Genomic DNA, 18,074 nt, shown 5'->3' on the forward strand with positions numbered 1-18,074 from the left:
ATATTCATTTGTCTGCCCATTTCACATGAAAATTCCTTGAAAGCAAAGACCCTTGGTTCTGTCTTGTCTGCCGTTGTATTCCTAGTTCCATAAGACAGTGCGGACACACAGGAGGCTCAGTATTCTGGAAAGAAGATGCGTGCTACGGAGCTCGCACTATTTGGTCTGTACACACAAGGGACAGAGGAACCTCGTTTATAGCAGAGAAGATCCAGGCCTCTGGGAGCTTATGACAAAGAACTCTGACCTGGTGGGGTGCTGGTGGAGGTTCTCCTGTCTCCTACATCCCAGTCTGCGCCTGCCTCCTGCCTCCTGCCCTGGTTTTTCCACTCTGAGGTCTCCAAAGCCTGGAGTCCGGAACCTTGGTGTCCTTACCCCTACTTGAGTGTAACAGAGATGCTCAGACTGAAGGGTGGATGGGGTAAATCGGGTGGGGGCAGACTTAAGACACAAGATGTGGTGACGGTCTGAGGTCCCTGTTAGTGACCCTGCTGTGTCCGGGCAGGACCTGGATGCCCGCCACAGCCGGGCGGGGTGGGGCGGCTGCTGATGGGTGGGTCTGTGGGTGCGGCCCTTGGCTCCGCCCCTCCCGGCCGCACGGTGCTAAGTAGAAGCAGAGCTAGGCAATTGAGATTGTGGCGTGGTGGTGGCGGGACACCTGATCTGAGACGCCGAGGCAGCGCGTCTCAGCTGTGCTCTGGTGTGGGCCTGGACCCGCACACGGTCCTGATGTGCAGCCCATCCCAGGCTGAGATGGAGCGGGAGGCCGAGAGGCTGAGACAGTGGCAGCCGGCTCAGCACCAGCTCGTGCAGGTGAGTCCAGAAGTCAGCGCCAGGGCCGGGCGTGGCGGGCGGGGGTAGGGTGGGTGCAGTCTGGGGGTGGAGGGAAGCAGAAATCTGAGGTATTAGAAGTGTGAGGGGTAGGGTTAGGAAGGGGAGGGTTGGGAGATCGCAGACATAAGTCATGTGTCATTTATGCAATTAATATTCACACAGCATTAGCACCTGTGCTGGGCTCTGGGGGTAATGCCCTGCCCTGTCAAGGGACTTGAGTATCCAGGAAAGAAGAAAAAGTTAGGAAGTCAGTGGGAAGCAGGCAGGGAGGAAAACATTGCTAAGTGGCAGGCCTTTGTCAAGACCCTGGGAATGCAGTGGTATGCTTACTATAAGATATTACGCCATTTTATTAATAAATAGCTGAATGATTGGAAGTGTACAGATTACTATTAAGGAGAAGAACAGGGGCCACAGGAATGAATAGCAGAGGTGTTTGAGTTGATTTAGGAGGCTGAGAAGACAGCTAAGGATTTGGTCTGGAACTGGGGAACTGGCTGGGTGAAGGGTTTGCAGGGCCTGAGACCAGAGACAGTAAGCTTCTACCTTGGAGGAAGTGAAAGATGGACTGAGAACTAAGGCCAAGAGAGTGATGGGAGAGTGTCTACTGAGACCATGCGGGGCTTGAGCCAGTAGGAAGCCACTGAGGAATTTAAATGTGATTAGTCATGATGAGATTTGCATTTTGTAAAGAGTGCCCTGAGAGAGGTGGGCAGAATTCAAGGCAATTGCTGGAAAGGTACTATGAGAACTAAAATGGCAGCCTAACTAGGGAGGGGAGTGTGGAGAAAGAGAAAACCAAGTAGATCTTGGACATGTTTTGGAGGTAGACACCATAAGATTTGGTAATTAACTCGCATCTAGGTGGTGAAGGAGCCATCCAGGACACCTTAGCGGATTTCTGGCTTGCACCATTGGGCAAGAATAGTGACATTTTGTGGGAAAGCAAAGGATGAGAAGGAACAGGCTTGCTTTTTACTCCTGTGGGTGGGCGAGTGAGGATGAGCAGGAGTTTTAGATGCAGTCCATTGAAGTGCCTTTGGGCTATCCAAGTGGACTGAGCCTTAGGCAGCTGGAAGATTCAGGAGAAGTCTGCCCTGGAGCTACTGGTTTAAGAATAAGTGGAATATAAACCTAAATGGATCATTAGCATGAGAAAGATTGCCTAGAAAGTATCCAGTAAGGGAAACCTAGCGAGGAGACTGAGGAGGAGGGAGGGCCGGGGAGGAGAGGAGAAAAACCCAGCAAGTGTGACAATGTGTTCCCAAGGTCAAGGGTGGAAAACATTTCCAGACAAGTGGCCAGGAGTCTCAGAAGCTCCCAAGAGGTCAAGCGAGAAGGGGTCTGACAAGTGTTTGGACTTAGTGACATGAAAGTGGTTGTTGACCTTTATGAAAGCAGTTTCTGTGGAGAAATTGGGGGGCCAAATTGAATTTGGGGGAGTAATTAGGCAAGGCAGTGTTGAAGGTGTATATGTTAAGCATCTCCAAAGAAGTTTGCCTGTGAAGGATCAGGAAAATAAAAGAGGGCCACCACTGACAGGGAGGAAAAAGGGGCTGGGCACCCCAGAAATACCCATCCAATAGACAGTTATCTGGAGCCTGTTACATGCCTACTTTATGCTAGTTGCATATAGTGGTGAATAAAACAGATAGGCTCTCACCAACCCTTCTAGGGTGAAAGAAAATTATTTCCTTCCATAGTCAAACATTTTCAAACCTACCAATATTCTTAATATCATCTTAAATGTAATTCTTATTCAGATTCCCCTAGTTGTCCCTAAAATGTCCTTTACGCTAATATGTCCAAACCAGGATCTGCTTTTAAGACCACATACTGCATCTGGTTACATCTCTTGAGTTTTTTTTTTTTTTAAACCTTTTTATTTATTTATTTGACAGAGAGAGACACAGCGAGAGAGGGAATACAAGCAGGGGGAGTGGGAGAGGGCAGAGAGCCCGATGCGGGGCTCGGTCCCAGGACCCTGGGATCAGGACCTGAGCTGAAGGCAGACGCTTAACGACTGAGCCACCCAGGCGCCCCTCTGAGTTTTTTTGAAATTAGAATAGTTTTCTTTTTTCCTGACTGACTTTCCATTTTTCATTACCCTAACTTTTGTCTTGTAGACTGTTCCTTCTGGATTTATCACATTGCGTTCTCATGGTATAAGTTAGCTTGATCTTCTAGCTCTTGTGTCACTTGTAAACTGAAGTTAGACCTTAAAGCTTCATTGGATTCCTGATTGTTGGTAAGAAGGTCTCATAGGTATGGTGGGCTCCCTCTTCATCAGGAGACACATCTAGCTCCCCACATTTGGGTAACACTAGGCTTGGCCCTTGAATTAAGGTAGCCTGATTGATCTCTCTATTCAAGCTTTACGTTTAGCCTTGTGGTCAGAAAGTAACCTGTGTAACGTGATCTTGGATATATCCAAATGCCCAGTTCCCTACCAGTCATTCACCTACGGTGTCAACCAAGTTTCCTTAATCAAAAGTTTTATTAAGGGTTGTAAAATAATGATTTTTCAATTCTACCATTCCTTCTACATTTATTAGTTTGCGTTCTTCTGTAATGTAGGATTTTTCTTAAACCACTGGACTCTTTTTGGTGATTTTGAAATTAATTTCTTACCGGAAAGATATAATAAACACTTAATTTTCACTTAAATTCACAATGTTCAGAATTCTATTAAAACTAATAGTCATTATTCTTTTTGATGTTCAAATTGTCACAAATTTGGCCAGTGGGAACCCCTGTGTCCTTTTCTTAGACATTTTTTAAAAAGTGTGGTAAAATCTACATAACAAATATCATTATAACCATGTTTAAGTGTATAATTAGTGGCATTAATCATATTCACATTTCTATGCAACCGTCCCCAAAATTAATCTCCACAAATTTTTTCATCTTCCCAAACTGAACTTCTTTTAATTTTTAATTTTTATTTTTTTAAATTTAGATTCAATTAATTAACATATAATGTATTGTTTGTTTCAGGGTACAGGCCTGTGATTCATCAGTCTTTTTTTTTTTAATCCATTTGTTATTCTTTTTTTTTTTAAGATTTTATTTATTTATTTGAGAGAGAGAGAAAGAGATAGCACGAGAGGGAAGAGGGTCAGAGGGAGAAGCAGACTCCCTGCCCAATGTGGGACTCGATCCCGGGACTCCAGGATCATGACCTGAGCCGAAGGCAGTTGCTTAACCAACTGAGCCACCCAGGCGCCCCTCATCAGTCTTACATAATACTCAGTGCTCATTATAACACATACCATCCCCAATGTCCATCACCCAGTCACCCCATCCCTCCACCCCTCTCCCCTGCAGCAACCCTCAGTTTGTTTCCTATGATTAGGAGTCTCTTACGGTTTGTCTCCCTCTCTGGTTTTGTCTTGTTTCATTTTCCCTCCCTTCCCTTATGCCCCTCTGCCTTCCAAACTGAAACTCTTTAACCAATAAAAAGTAACTTCCCAAATCCCTGGCAGGCAATCACCATTTTACTTTGTCTCTTTGAATTTGACTTCCTTAAATATCTTATATAAATGGAACCATACATTTTTTGCCCTTATTTGACTTAGCTTAATGCCTTCCAGACTCATTCATTTTGAAGTATATCAGAATTTCCTCTTTATTTTTTTTATGACTGAATAATAGTCCAATGTAGGTATATGCCACATTTTGTTCATCCATTCATCTGCTGATGGGCACTTGGGTTGCTTCCATGTTTTGGCTACTGTGAATGATGCTGCTGTGAACATGGGTGTACAGATACCTAGTTCAGTCCCTGCTTTCAGTTCTTGTAGGTAGATACCAGAAGTGGAATTGTTGCATCATATAGTAATTTTATTTTAATTTGTTGAGGGGCTGTCATACAGTTTTCCATAGTGGCTACACCATTTTACGTTCCTACTACAAGGATTCTAATTTCTCCATATCTTGCCAACACTTTGGGTTGTTGTTGTTGTTCTTTTTGATAACAATCATTTTAAATGGGTGTGAAGTGGTATCACATTGTGGCTTTGATTTGCATTTCCCTAATGATTGGTTATGTTGAGAATCTTTCATTTGCTTGTTGGTTATTTGTATATCTTTGGAGAAAAGTAGTTAAGGCTCTTGCCCATTTTCGAATCGGGTTATTTGTTTTTAGGTTAAGTTTTAGGAGCTATCTATATTTTCTAGATATTAGTCTCTGTTAGATATGTGAATTGCAAATGTTTTCTCCCATTCTGTGGGTTGCCTTTGTACTCTGCTGATGGTGTCTTTTGATGCACAAAAGATTTTAATTTGATGAAATCCAACTTCGTCTCTTTTTTTCTTTTGTTGCCGTTCCTATAGTGTCATATCTGAGAAATCATTGCCAAATCCAATGTCATGAAGCTTTTCCCCTATGTTTCCTTCTAAGAGTTATAGTTTAGCTCTTATGTTTAGGTCTTTGATCCATTTTGAATTAATTTTTGTATGTGGTATTAAGTAAGGGCCCTTCATTCTTTTGCATGTGGATATCGAGTTATACCAGTGCCATTTATTGAAAAGGCTGTCTTTCCCCTCATTCAATGATCTTGGCACCCTTGTTGAAAATCATTTGACCATATGTGTGGGGGTTTATTTCTGGGCTCTATTCCTTTCTGTTGGTGAATAGGTCTATACTTAATGCCAATATTACCTTGTTTTGATGACTTAGCTTTGTAGTAAGTTTTGAATCAAGAAGTGTAAATTTTCCAATTTTGTTCTTTTTCAAGATTTTTTTTCAAGATTTTGTTTATTTGACAGAGAGAGCACAAGCAGAGGGAGAGAGAGGGAGAAGCAGGCTCCTTGCTGAGCAAGGAACCCGATGTGGGACTCGATCCCAGGACCCTGGGATCATGACCCTGGCCAAAGGCAGCTACTTAACCAACTGAGCCACCCAGGCGTCCCTCAAGATTGTTTTTGGCTATTTGGGGTCCCTTGAAATTCCATATGAATTTTAGGGGGTAGATTTTTCTATTCTTGCAAAGAAAGGTATTTTGATAGGGGTTGCATGGAATCTACAGATTGTTTTGGGTAGCACTGACATCGTAACTATTAAAGCCTTCTAATCTATGAATATTAAGATGTCTCTCCATTTACTATGTCTTTAATTTCTTTCAGTGATGTTTTGTATTTTCCAGTGATTAACCTCCTTGGTTATTTCTAAGTATTTAATTTGTCTTGATGCTATTGTAAATTGAATTGATTTTCTTTTTAAAAAGATTTTATTTATTTATTTGACAGAGAGATAGAGAGCACAAGTAGGCAGAGGGAGAGGGAGAAGCAGACTCCCCGTGGAGCAGGGAGTCCGATGTGGGTCTCGATCCCAGGACCCTGAGATCATGACCTGAACTGAAGGCAGACGCTTAACTGACTGAGCGACCTAGGCACCCCTGATTTTCTAATTTCCTTTATAGTTAGTTCATTGTCAGTGTATAGAAACAACTGATTTTTGTGTGTTAAATTTTAATCTTTTTTTTTTTAATTTAAATTTTAGTTAGTTAACCTACAGTGCAATATTGGTTTCAGGAGTAGAATTCAGGGATGGTCCATCGACCAGAGGACCAGAGGTCCCTCTGACCCTCTTCCCTCTCGTGCTCTCTCTCATTCTCTCTTAAATAAATAAATAAAATCTTTAAAAAAAAATCGGGGTGCATGTACCCCTTTGAATCTATTTTTGTGTACTTTGGGTGAATACCTTGTAGTGCAATTGCTGGATCATAGAGTAGTTCTATTTTAACTTTTTTTTTTAAAGATTTTATTTATTTATCTATTTATTTATTTATTTGACACACAGAGAAGGAGAGAGCAAGCCCAAGCAGGGGGAGTGGCAGGCAGGGGAGAAGCAGGCTCCCCGCTGAGCAGGGAGCCCGATGCGGGGCTCGATCCCAGGACCCTGGGATCATGACCTGAGCCGAAGGTAGACACTTAACAACTGAGCCACCCAGGTGCCCCTAATTACAGCTTCGTGGTTCCACTGGGGATATTTTAACTTTTTGAGAAACCTCCATACTGTTCTCCAGAGTGGCATTCCCACCAGCAGTGCAAGAGGGTTCCCCTTTCTCTGCATCCTTGCCAACACCTGTTGTTTCTTCTGTTGTTAATTTTAGCCATTCTGACAGGTGTGAGGTGATATTTCATCATGGTTTTGATTTGTATTTCCCTGATGATGAGTGATGTTGAGCATCTTTTCATGAGTCTGTTAGCCATCTGGATGTCTTCTTTAGAAAGTATCTATTCGTGTCTTGAATTTGAATCTTACTACTTTTGGGGCGCCTGAGTGGCTCAGTCGGTTAAGTGTCTGACTCTTGGTTTCAGCTCAGGTCATGATCTCAGGGTTGTGAGATGGAACCCCGAGTTGGGCTCTTTGCTCAGTGCAGAGCCTGCTTGAGATTCTCTCCCTATCCGTCTGCCCCTCCCTGCCACTCACATGCATGTACTCTCTCTCTTTCTCAAATACATAGATAAATAAATAAATAAATACTTTTTAAAAAAAATGAATCTTACTACTTTTGCTGAATTTATTAGTTCTAACGTGTGTGTGTGTGTGTGTGTGTGTGTGTGTGTGTGTGTAATCCTTAGGGTTTTCTACATTTAAGATCATATTATCTGGGAACAGATAGTTTACTATTTTTTCCAATACAGATGCCTTTTGTTTTTCTTATCTAACTGCTCTGGTTAGAACTTCCAATACAATGTTGAATAAAAATGGTAAAAGCAGGCATCCTTGTCTTCTTGATCTTAAAGAGCCTTCAGTCTTTCATCATGAATATGATGTAAGTTGTGGGTTTTTCATAAATGAAATGCCTTTTATCAAATTGGAAGTTTCTATTTCTCGTTTTTTGAGAGGGTTTTTTTTTTGAGAGTTTTTTTTTTCTTAATCATGAAAGGGTATTGGATTGTTTCAGACGCTTTTTCTGCCCTGCCCTGCCCCCCCCACCCCCTGATTTTCAGATGCTGAATCAGCCTTGTGTTCCTGGAATAAATTCCACTTGGTCATGTTGTATAATCTGCTTAATATGCTGGTGGGAAAAAAATATGCTGGTGGATTTGGTTTGCTAAATTTTTTTTTGAGGATTTTTTTGCATCTATATTCATGAAAAATGTTGGCCTTTTGTTTATTTTACTTGTGATGTCTTTGTCTGGCTTTGGTATCAAGGCAATGTGAGAATGAGGTAGCAAGTATTCCCTCCTCTTCAATTTTTTGGAAAAATTTTGGAAGCATTGATATCCTTCTTTAAATGTTTAGAATTCACCATGAAGCCATCAAGTTCAGGGTTTTTCTTTGTCCTAGAGGCTTTTGATTACTGATTCAGTCTCTTTACTAGTTATGGGTCTGTATAGATTTTCTATTTCTTCATGATTCAGTGTTGGTAGGTTTTTGTCTTTTTAGGAATTTATCCATTTCATTTAGGTTATCCAAATTGTTGGCATGAAATTATTCATAGTACTCTCATAATCTTTTTCATTTCTGTAAAATTGGTAGTAATGTCCTCACTTTCATATTTTTCTTGATCAATTTAGCTAAAGATTTGGCAATTTTGTTAATCTCTCCAAAGAACCAACTCTTGGTTTCATTGATATTTTTCTTTTTTTTAAAAGATTTTATTTATTTACTTGAGAGAGAGAGAGAGCATGAGAGGGGGGAGGGTCAGAGGGAGAAGCAGACTCCCCGCTGAGCAGGGAGCCCGATGTGGGACTCGATCCCGGGACTCCAGGATCATGACCTGAGCCGAAGGCAGTCGCTTAACCAACTGAGCCACCCAGGCGCCCTCATTGATATTTTTCTAATAGTTCCTTCCTTCTGCTAGCTTTGGGGTTAGTTCGTTCTTCTTTTTCTAGTTCCTTAAGGTGTAAAGCTAAGTTGTTGATTAGAGATTTTTTTTTATTATAAGCATTTATAGCTGTAAATTCCCTCTTAGGAGGGAAAAATTTATAGAATATTTCTTACTTAAATTCACCATTATTTTTAATTGATTTTTACTCTGATTTTTATAACAGAATTTTTCACTTGCTGAAAATCCTGATTTCTCACAATATTATTTTAAAACTATTTTAATGAAAAATAACACTCAAACAGAGACGTGAATATAAGTGTATGGCCTAATGGAAGAGTACAAAGTGAAGATCTATGAAACATTGCCACCACCACAGAAGCCCCTCTGATCCTTATTTTGTCCCCCCCTCCCCTCTAATATAACTTGTAGCCTATTATCTGGACGTAACTTCTTTGAATTCCCCTATTTCTACTCTGTGGTGTTTCTGTAATTGGTGTAAAAGCCGAAATTGCTTTAAGTTTGCTTTCTTTTCGTGTGTGTGTGTGTGTGTGAATGTTGCTCATTTTTCCTTGATCTGTGGCAACATTTTTTCTGGTGATTTTTTTAAAGATTTTATTTATTTATTTGAGAGCGAAAGAGAGCGAGAGAGTCGTGCAAGCACGAGCAGGGGGAGGGGCAGAGGGAGAAGGAGAAGCAGGCTCCATCCCAGGACCCCAGGATCATGACCTGAGCTGAAGGCAGATGCTTAACTAACTGAGCCACGCAGGCGCCCCCATTTTTTCTTTCCTGAGATTGCAATCTTCAATTTCTGTTGGTGTTTTAGTATCTTTTATGGACACTGTATTTTTTACTTATGTTTTGGTTTTCATATTTGAATGGATTGGTCTTTTCTGGACTGTCACAGTGGAGGAGTAGATGGGAGGTTATGGAGTAGTGGAGCCAGGAATAATGATTTTCAAGGGGCCCCAGTTTTTAGCTCAAGAGCTCTCTCTAATGCTACAGTGATGAACAACTTTAAAAAATATGATTCTTGGATCCTGTCCTGTTTCAAGAGGTTCCACCACCAATCTCTTCTTTACATCCCTTCATACCAGTCAGTCATCCAGGAATACCGCCTCTTGACTTCCTTGTTAAAAGTCTGCCTCTTGGGACGCCTGGGTGGCTCAGCTGGTTAAGCATCTGCCTTCGGCTCCGGTCATGATCCCAGGGTCCTGGGATCGAGCCCCACATCGAGGCCCGCATCGCGCTCCCTGCTCAGCAGGAGGCCTGCTTCTCCCTCTCCCACTCCCCCTGCTTGTGTTCCCTCTCTCGCTGTGTCTCTCTCTGTCAAATAAATAAAATCTTCAAAAAAAAAAAAAAGCCTGCCTCTTTTCCTCCCCTCCTCCAGTGCTTGATCTCAGACTTGTCCACAGCAGTTCCAGCTCAGCTGAGACCCTCTTCTGTAAGTAAATATTTGCAGATGCTTTCTAAGTTTTGCTAAAGCCATGACCCCTCTGAACCCTCAGGTCTTCTTACTCTTGTGGCTTTCTGCACTTAGGCTGATTTTGGATGTTCTTTTACCCTCACACTTAAAGATAATCTGTGAAGGTTTTCTCAGAGTTTTGCTGAAGGTGTCGGTTGTGGAATATTTTTTCTTTTTTTTGGTTGTGGAATATTTTATTTGCTCTCTTCGTTGCTTTTTATGAAATAAACAAAATCATGACAAGGAGGAAAAATGGCATGAGTCACATTTAGGCTGCTACTGTGCTCCTATCGGCTAGACTTGCATCTTAAAAAGTCCAAACTGGAGAATGGTTGGGTAGCAGGATAATTCAGGCAAGAGATATTGGAGGCTGGATTAGGGTGGAGTCTGGAGATGGGAAGGAAGGACATGGGGAACTGGAATTTGAACTAGGGTGAATTTCACTTCTCTCTCTTCAAGGATACTGAGAAGTCAATGTCCATCTTGGACACGTCTCCACCTCCTAGATGCAGTGGAGGGCACACCTCTTGGAATGATGGCGCATCAGGCATTCAACACTTCCTTCAGTACACAGAGCTGGAGAGGATCCCCTTGGCCTTAGCTGAGGCACCCAGGCAGAATGCAAGTGAAATGGGGCCACAGTTCAGTATGTCACTGCCTGAGCATGGTGTGAGCTACTGCTCCCAAGTGACTCGCACTCCTTCCCAGATGTTTTACTGTGAGGGACTGCTTTCCTCCCAGCCAGGAATAATGATTTTCAAGGGGCCCCAGATGATGCCCTTAGGAGAGCCCAGTACTCCAAGGGTGGCCATGACCTTTGCTAGGAATCTAAGGATGGCCCCCAGTGGGCCGCCAGTCTCAGCTCCCAGTGGAATCTCAATGACATCCCACATCAATGTGCCAACAATGCCTTATTCTGGCCCCCCAACAGTACCTTCTAACAGAGACTCTTTAACACCTAAAATGTTATTGGCCCCAACCATGCCTTCTACTGAGGCCCAGGCAATGCTCCCTTCTTTGACTCAGATGTTGCCCCCTAGAGAACCCCATGACTTTAGGATGAACCCAGCTGGGTCCCCATCATTTCTGGCTTTAGAATCCCAGCACTCTCTCGTCCAGCCAGGCTCCCAGGAAGACCCCTTACCCAAACAGCCCATGCGTGCTCCACAGAGAGCAGAGTGGAACTCCAGGGCCCAGGAAAGGGCTCTCAGGAGGAGATCCCCGGTTTCAAGGCCTTACTGCTGCCAATATGAAAGCTGCGGAAAAGCTTATACTAAGCGCTCCCACCTTGTGAGTCACCAACGCAAACATACAGGTGAATGAGGTGTCAGATAGGTGGGGTAGGGTTGGGTGGGGTAGAGGAGTCTCTGGGCTTTAAATCTGTGCTAGACCACTGGTTTGTAATGGCTTGGGATTAGCTTGTCATCCTTCAAGCTTGGGGTCAAGCTATATTGGCACCACCAACTTGCTTTCCCACCGTCCAGTGTGACCGTGCCAAAATCATGGGCTGCTGATTGTGTTGCTTCCTCACTGCTTTCCCTTGGTTTTCCTTTGGTTTCTCAACTTTGACTGCTCTTCCTCAATAGAGTCAGACTCCTTCCTATGCATGTGCTGGCATATTCTTCTACTTATTTTCTTCTGTTCCTTGTCACCTCCCCACAGGTGAGAGGCCCTATAAATGCATGTGGGAAGGCTGTATGTGGTCTTTCTTCCGTTCTGATGAGCTTGGACGACATACGCGGATACACACCAGATATCGACCACATGGATGTGATCAATGCGGTCGACAATTCATGAGATCTGACCATCTCAGGCAACACCAGAGGATTCATCGACAGGCACCAGGATCCCCAGACCCACAGGCCAACAATGGACAGATGGCTGGTCCTCCTGCTCTTGGTCTTTAGGCCAATCTCCCTTTCTCCTCATCTTGGCTTCTCTACCCTGATCTTGCTTGCCTCTGACCCAGCTAGTCTTCAGTAGGTATAGGCTTAGATGAAGACAGAGAAAGATTATGAGGTGGTGTTAAAGCCTATATGAGCCCTGGACCCAGTCAGAGACTCCTCAAAACTGTCTTGCATGCCTTCACCTCTTTGGGGCACCTATTTTGCCAAGGTTGGCCGCATGGGAAACTGAAGGAAAGTAGAGATTGAGAGCTTTATCAAAAAGCTCTTTATCTCGTGTCACTCCCCAGCTTGAAGCCCTTTAGTGACTCTCCTTTGCCTGCTACATAAAATCCAACTTCCTCATCTTGGTCTTCTATAGTTTCCAGAGCCAAACTATGTTTAAAACCTGAATTTACCACTTACTAGCCATGTGACCTTGGAAAAGGGGTTTGATCATTATGCCATGTTTCCTTATCTGGTAAATGAGAAAAACAGTATTGGACTGTTTTGGACACATCTTATGTACTGAATCAAATTCTCTCTGGCACTCATCAGCCACATGCCCAGAGATTGACTCTCCTTTAGCTTCCAGACTTGGATGGAATGCCCTGCCAGGGCATGGAATCTGGCATCTCAAGTTGCTATTAGCAACCCAGAAGGGTGGGGTAGTAAATTCTCCTGAGATAACATTTGACTAATGGGAGATGGGAGAGAACCGGGCAGATAAATACCTTCTTCCCCCCTTTTCCTCAATTGCTGCAAGGCACTGTTTCTCCAAACAGTTCCACCAATGGGGAGATCACCCAAGTAGCCATTGGACACACCTGCTGTGTTTCTTCAAGGCTTGTCATGAAGCAGGACCCAATTGCTATCACTTTGCATTACTGTCAGTTCTTCCTTGCCTTGCTTCCCTTTTCTCACTCAGTGCCCTGGGTTTGCACCTCTCAAATAAAACATCAGTACTTAGTTCTTGTTTTAGGCTCTGTTTTCTAGGTGATCTGGGGGTGGAGGACATTAGACTGGGGCAGAGAAGGACAAAGCCTATTGTAACTTCCTCTCCTCCCCTAACTGAGCCCAGGTACCTGGACTACCAAATACCAGGTATTAAAGGCCCTGTCCTGCCCTTTTTCCTTCTGTAGGGTAGAGGGCATAATGACTATCCTGGGTACTCAGGTAGTTTTGAGTCTCATTTCTGGACCTCTTAGCCAACCATTCCACTCACCAGCAAACTAATAGAAAGGAACTTGCCCAAACTCAGGTGGCAGAGCTGGGATCCCAGCCAGAATCTCTCTACTCTAGAGACGATATCTTCTACAGGTGTTGCCAAGCCCTGCCAGGTCATGGCCACAGAGAGATGAATCAGGTCCAGTTCCTGTGGCCAAGGGATCATCTTGGTCTAGGGGCTGAGAAGTCCACCTAGGCATGGTGGCCACGGAGAGTAGGAACACCTAAACAGGAAGGTCAGAAAGGCTTTCTGGGGGGGGCGGTCACCATTGAGCTCAGTGAGTATATGTAACATCTAGTAATCCCTTAAATGTTGGAATAAACTGAGCAGGTAAATTAATAGAAAAGAGTTCCAGACAGATTCCTGGACCAACACAACTGCTCAGAGAAGAATCAACCAGCAAGCTCCCATTCATTCGACAAATGTTCTTTGAGCCCACTAAAAAGAGCATCGCTGCTGTGGGGACTCATGGTAGGGGGCACAGGGACAATGGAAAGGTGTGTCAGGGAAGAAAGACTTCTCAAGGAGGTGCCTGAGTCAAACCTGAAGGACTCATGGGGGTTAGCCAGACCTCCATTTCCTGGATGTCTACCCTTTGTCATGTCCTGTGTTGGACACTAAGGACACAGCATGACAGTGCCTTGCTGTGGGGCATTAAAACCACAGTTAAACATTCTGAAAGTACTCAGTGTTGCCAAAGAGAGGAGCCAAACCTCTGGGGGCTCAAATTTATTCTGGGCATTGTGGAAGTCCCACAGATGTGGAGACGCCTGTCACCCCCATCCCCACCCTCACCCCCTCCTGTATGGCCACCTTGGTCTGTTCCCCTAGTGGCCCCAGGAAGTCCCACAGATGTGGAGACGCCTGTCACCCCCATCCCCACCCTCACCCCCTCCTGTATGGCCACCTTGGTCTGTTCCCCTAGTGGCCCCAGGGTACCTGGGCCAGGCATTCAGGTGCCTTCCACCCAAACTCTGAGTGAGGGGAGTGGATATGATAAATAAGGGCAAGGGGTACTCGATTGTGACCCAGTGAGTGGCCCCAGGTCTCCAGTGCCTGAAGTTTCTTTCATTCCCCCCTGGGCACTGGGTCCCTTCTGTGAGGCAGGACATTTCAAGCTCAATGGGCCAGGGCTGTTCTCCATCCCCTGTGGCTCACACACATCCCTGCTGGTAGGGTCAGAAGGCGAGATTGCTTGTTGGAACATAAAAGAGAGGTCTGTTGGTGACCCTTCACTTTCACCAAGGAATGAAACTGGGAGGAGCCAGAGTGGGCAGGGGTGTGCCACATACACTACAGTGGGGGGGGCCACATGGGCCGCTGCCCTTGTGGAGGTCACAACCTAGTGGAGGAAGGATGATAGACATGTACAGAGTGCAGTGAGGACAAATACCAGGGACTTGGCTGTAACAGCACAAGGGGCTTAGGAAGGCATTCCCTCTGGAAATACGGTTTGAGCTCAGAGGTAAGGACTAACTAGGAGGCAGATAAAGAGCTGAGGAAGTTACTGGAAGAGAAAAAGTTTACAGGTTAGCTTATGGCAAGCCATGGCTAAGCCTTTTCCAGTATTATCTTGTTCAACACCAGGCAGGATAGTGCTTGGGTAAAGACCTTGTGGGCTCCCAAGTAAGATTAGATTTTGAATCCTGCCTCCCGCCCTTTCCTGGCCATGTGGCCTTGGGGCAATTTACTTATCTCTGCATCAATAGCAAGTGGGGCAAGATTGACACCTTCAAGCTGAAGAGAGAATTAGTCCTGCTTAAGAATGGCTTCTGCTGGGACGCCTGGGTGGCTCAGTTGGTTAAGCGGCTGCCTTCAGCCCGGGTCATGATCCCAGGGTCCTGGGATCGAGTCCCACATCGAGCTCCTTGCTCAGCAGGGAGCCTGCTTCTCCCTCTCTCTCCCTCTGCTTGTGCTCTCTCTGTCAAATAAATAAAATCTTAAAAAAAAAAAAAAAGAATGGCTTCTGCTTAAAAGAAAGGGAGTGTTCGAGAGTGGAAGATGGCTTGGACAGGGTGTGGCAGTGTAGGTGGAGAGTAGCAGAAAGATTTAAGAGATAAAATCAACCTTGGTGAATGGGGAGGGAGTGGTCAAGGATAACTCCCAGGTTTATAGCTTGTGTTCTAAGTGACATGGAAGGAGAATGGATGAAGTTATTTTTCTATATTTTTATTGTTGATGTCTATCATGTGCAAAAAAGCTTATATACAATTTAAAGTAATAACTTATTTACCCTTTATGCCACTTCAAAAAGAGCACATACTAATAGATTTGAAGCCTTTGTGCTCCCCTCTGACCACATTCCTCATCCTCCGTAGGGGTAACCACTATCCCGAATTTTGGTGAATTTGTCTTTCTTTGTTTTTGCCCTGTGTCTATGTTCTTAAGCCATATAGTGATTTGTTTTATGTGGTTTTGAACTTTGTTTATTCTGTTTGGGGTTCATTGAGTGTCTTCCATCTAAAGGTTTATAGTCTTAATAAAATTTGGAATTTTTTGGCCATGTTTTGTCAAGTTTTTGTCCCCCTCCCCTTCTCCTCTTGACACAGAATCTGCCCATGTTATAGACTGTTTGCTATCGTCCCACAGGCCACTGATGCTCAGTCCATTTTTTTCAGTCTTTCCTTTCTCATTTTAGATGTCTTTGTGCTAACTGATCTTTTCTTCTGCAGTATAATCTGCTCTCAGTTTTTCAGATACCGTACTTTTCATCTCTAGAAATTCCATCTGGATCTTTTTAAAATTTTCTATTTCTCTCATTATCATGCTCATATTTTTCTCTCCCTCGAACATATGAAGCATAGTTAAAATAGCTGTTTTAATGTCCTCAGATGCTGGTTCCATCATGTTTGTCATTTCTGAGTCTGTAATGATTATTTTTTCTCTTTGATAATTGTCCTTATTTTCCTGCTTCTTTGAATAGCTGATAATTTTGTACTGGATGCCAGACAATTGTGAATGTACATAGTTGGTTGCTGGATTTTGTTTTATTCCTTTACATATTGTCAATTTTTATTTCTGGCATGCATTTTACTTTCTTGGAGTTAGTTGGATCTCTTTGAGCCTTACTTTTTTTCCTTAGGGAGTTTTTATTTATATGAGACTTACAGTTTAAGCTTTTTTAGAACAGTCCCTGAACTGCATTTTTCCTAGGGCTAATTTAACCCCACTACTAAGGCAACATTCTGAGGATTCTTCCTGGTCTGTATCTTATGTTTTTGCATTCTAGTTGGTGAAAACAGACTATTTCCCATCCTGTGTGTGATCCAGGAATTGTTCTGCCTCCTTTTCAGTGTTTTTTTTTTTCTTAGTCTTGAGTAATTTCTTCTCATGCTTGATCAGTACTTAGTCAAAGACTCAAAGGGACACATCTCTGGATCTTGAGCCACCCAGGTACCCCTAATCATTTTTTTTTAATTTTTTTTAGAGAGAGTATGAATGAGGGTGGGAGTGGTAAGGGCAGAGGGAGCGGGAGAGAGAAAATTCAAAGCAGGCTCCATGGTCAATGTGGAGCCCAACATGGGGCTTGATTGCACCACCCTGAGATCATGACCGAAGCCAAAACCAAGAGTCCAATGCTTAACTGACTGAGCCACCCAGGCACCCCTCATTCTTTTTTTTTTTTTTAATTGAAGTATAGTTGACACACAATGTTACATTAGTTTCAGGTGTACAACATAGTGATTTGACAAGTCTATACGTTATGCCGGCTTGTGTGTCTTTTTATATGTCTGTTGGCCATTTGTATCTTCTTTAGAAAAAGGTCTATTTAGGTTCTCTGCCCATTTTTTAAAAAAGATTTTATTTATTTATTTGTCAGAAAGAGAGAGAGAAAGGGAGAGAACAGCGGGCAGAGGGAGAAGCAGACTCCATGCTGAGGAAGGAGCCCAATGCGGGACTCGATCCCAGGACCCTGGGATCATGACCTGAGTCAAAGGCAGATGCTTAACCAACTGAGCCACCCAGGTGTCCCTCTGCCCATGTGTAAATGATTATTTGTTTTTCTGCTGTTGAGTTGTAAGTTCTTTATATATTTTGGATATTAATCCTTTATTAGATATATAATTTGCAAATATCTGGGAGAATTGGGTTTTTTAAGTAGCACTGTGTTGAGAGATCCTAAGGTAAATGGGATGGGAGAATGAATCCTAAGGTAGGTGGATGGGTTGGGATATCTTCACAAGGTAGAGATGTGGCAGGATGTGAAGGCAAGCAGAAGAGATAGCTTCTTGGAGGAGTGGAGGATGTAGGGGAGTTCCCAGATTATGGAAGAATTTCATAAGAGTACAGTGGGCTAGTTTGAGAGGGAGCTTGGGGGAAGGCTGGGAACTAAAAAATAAGTGGGGGAAGGCTTTCCAAAAGTCTTTGGAACATTGTCGTTGCATAGTGTTAGAACTTGCATTGTATTCATTCTCATTCATTCATCAGAAAATTTATGGGGTGTCTACTGGGGGCCCAGGCTTCTCAGTGTTGGGGATACAGTGGCCAAGTGGCCAACTCGATCTTAACTCCTCCTGGAGCTCTGAGCTAAATGCAGGAAAGGCTGACTCCAAAAGAGATGATTACAATTGCATTTGGAAAGCCCATCTTGGTTGCCCTGGGTGAAGAATGGGTGGGTTATTCTGGGCTGAAGAGTAGGCAACTGCATTTGGGGAAGGTGGAAGATAGTGGTCTGCACAGGCAAGCAGATGATTGAGAAGTGGTTGGGTAAGGTAGGTAAGCTGAAAAGAATTTCTGACTTCATGCTAGAGGTCACCTCTTCCCAGCCACAATCACTGCTGGTTGGCTGTGCTGGCAACTAATCCTGCACTGGGTGCATTTGATGATGATCCTGCTTTTGTCAAGCAGGTGCTGGGGGCTGCCTGGCTTAAGGTTCTGGGGCT

At 43.7% G+C, this 18,074-nt stretch overlaps 1 protein-coding gene across 1 annotated transcript; it reads left to right on the forward strand.

The window, feature by feature from the left end:
• The first annotated feature begins 651 nt into the window (after positions 1-651).
• KLF17 (Kruppel like factor 17) lies at positions 652-12,915 on the forward strand. Its single transcript, XM_027624588.1, has 3 exons — positions 652-813; positions 10,540-11,395; positions 11,743-12,915. The coding sequence occupies exons 1-3, from the start codon at positions 730-732 to the stop codon at positions 11,985-11,987; spliced, it is 1,185 nt and encodes a 394-aa protein (XP_027480389.1). The 5' UTR covers positions 652-729; the 3' UTR covers positions 11,988-12,915.
• The last annotated feature ends 5,159 nt before the right edge of the window (positions 12,916-18,074 follow it).

This window comes from Zalophus californianus, chromosome 4 (genome assembly GCF_009762305.2).
Source record: "Zalophus californianus isolate mZalCal1 chromosome 4, mZalCal1.pri.v2, whole genome shotgun sequence".
Taxonomy (NCBI): domain Eukaryota; kingdom Metazoa; phylum Chordata; class Mammalia; order Carnivora; family Otariidae; genus Zalophus; species Zalophus californianus.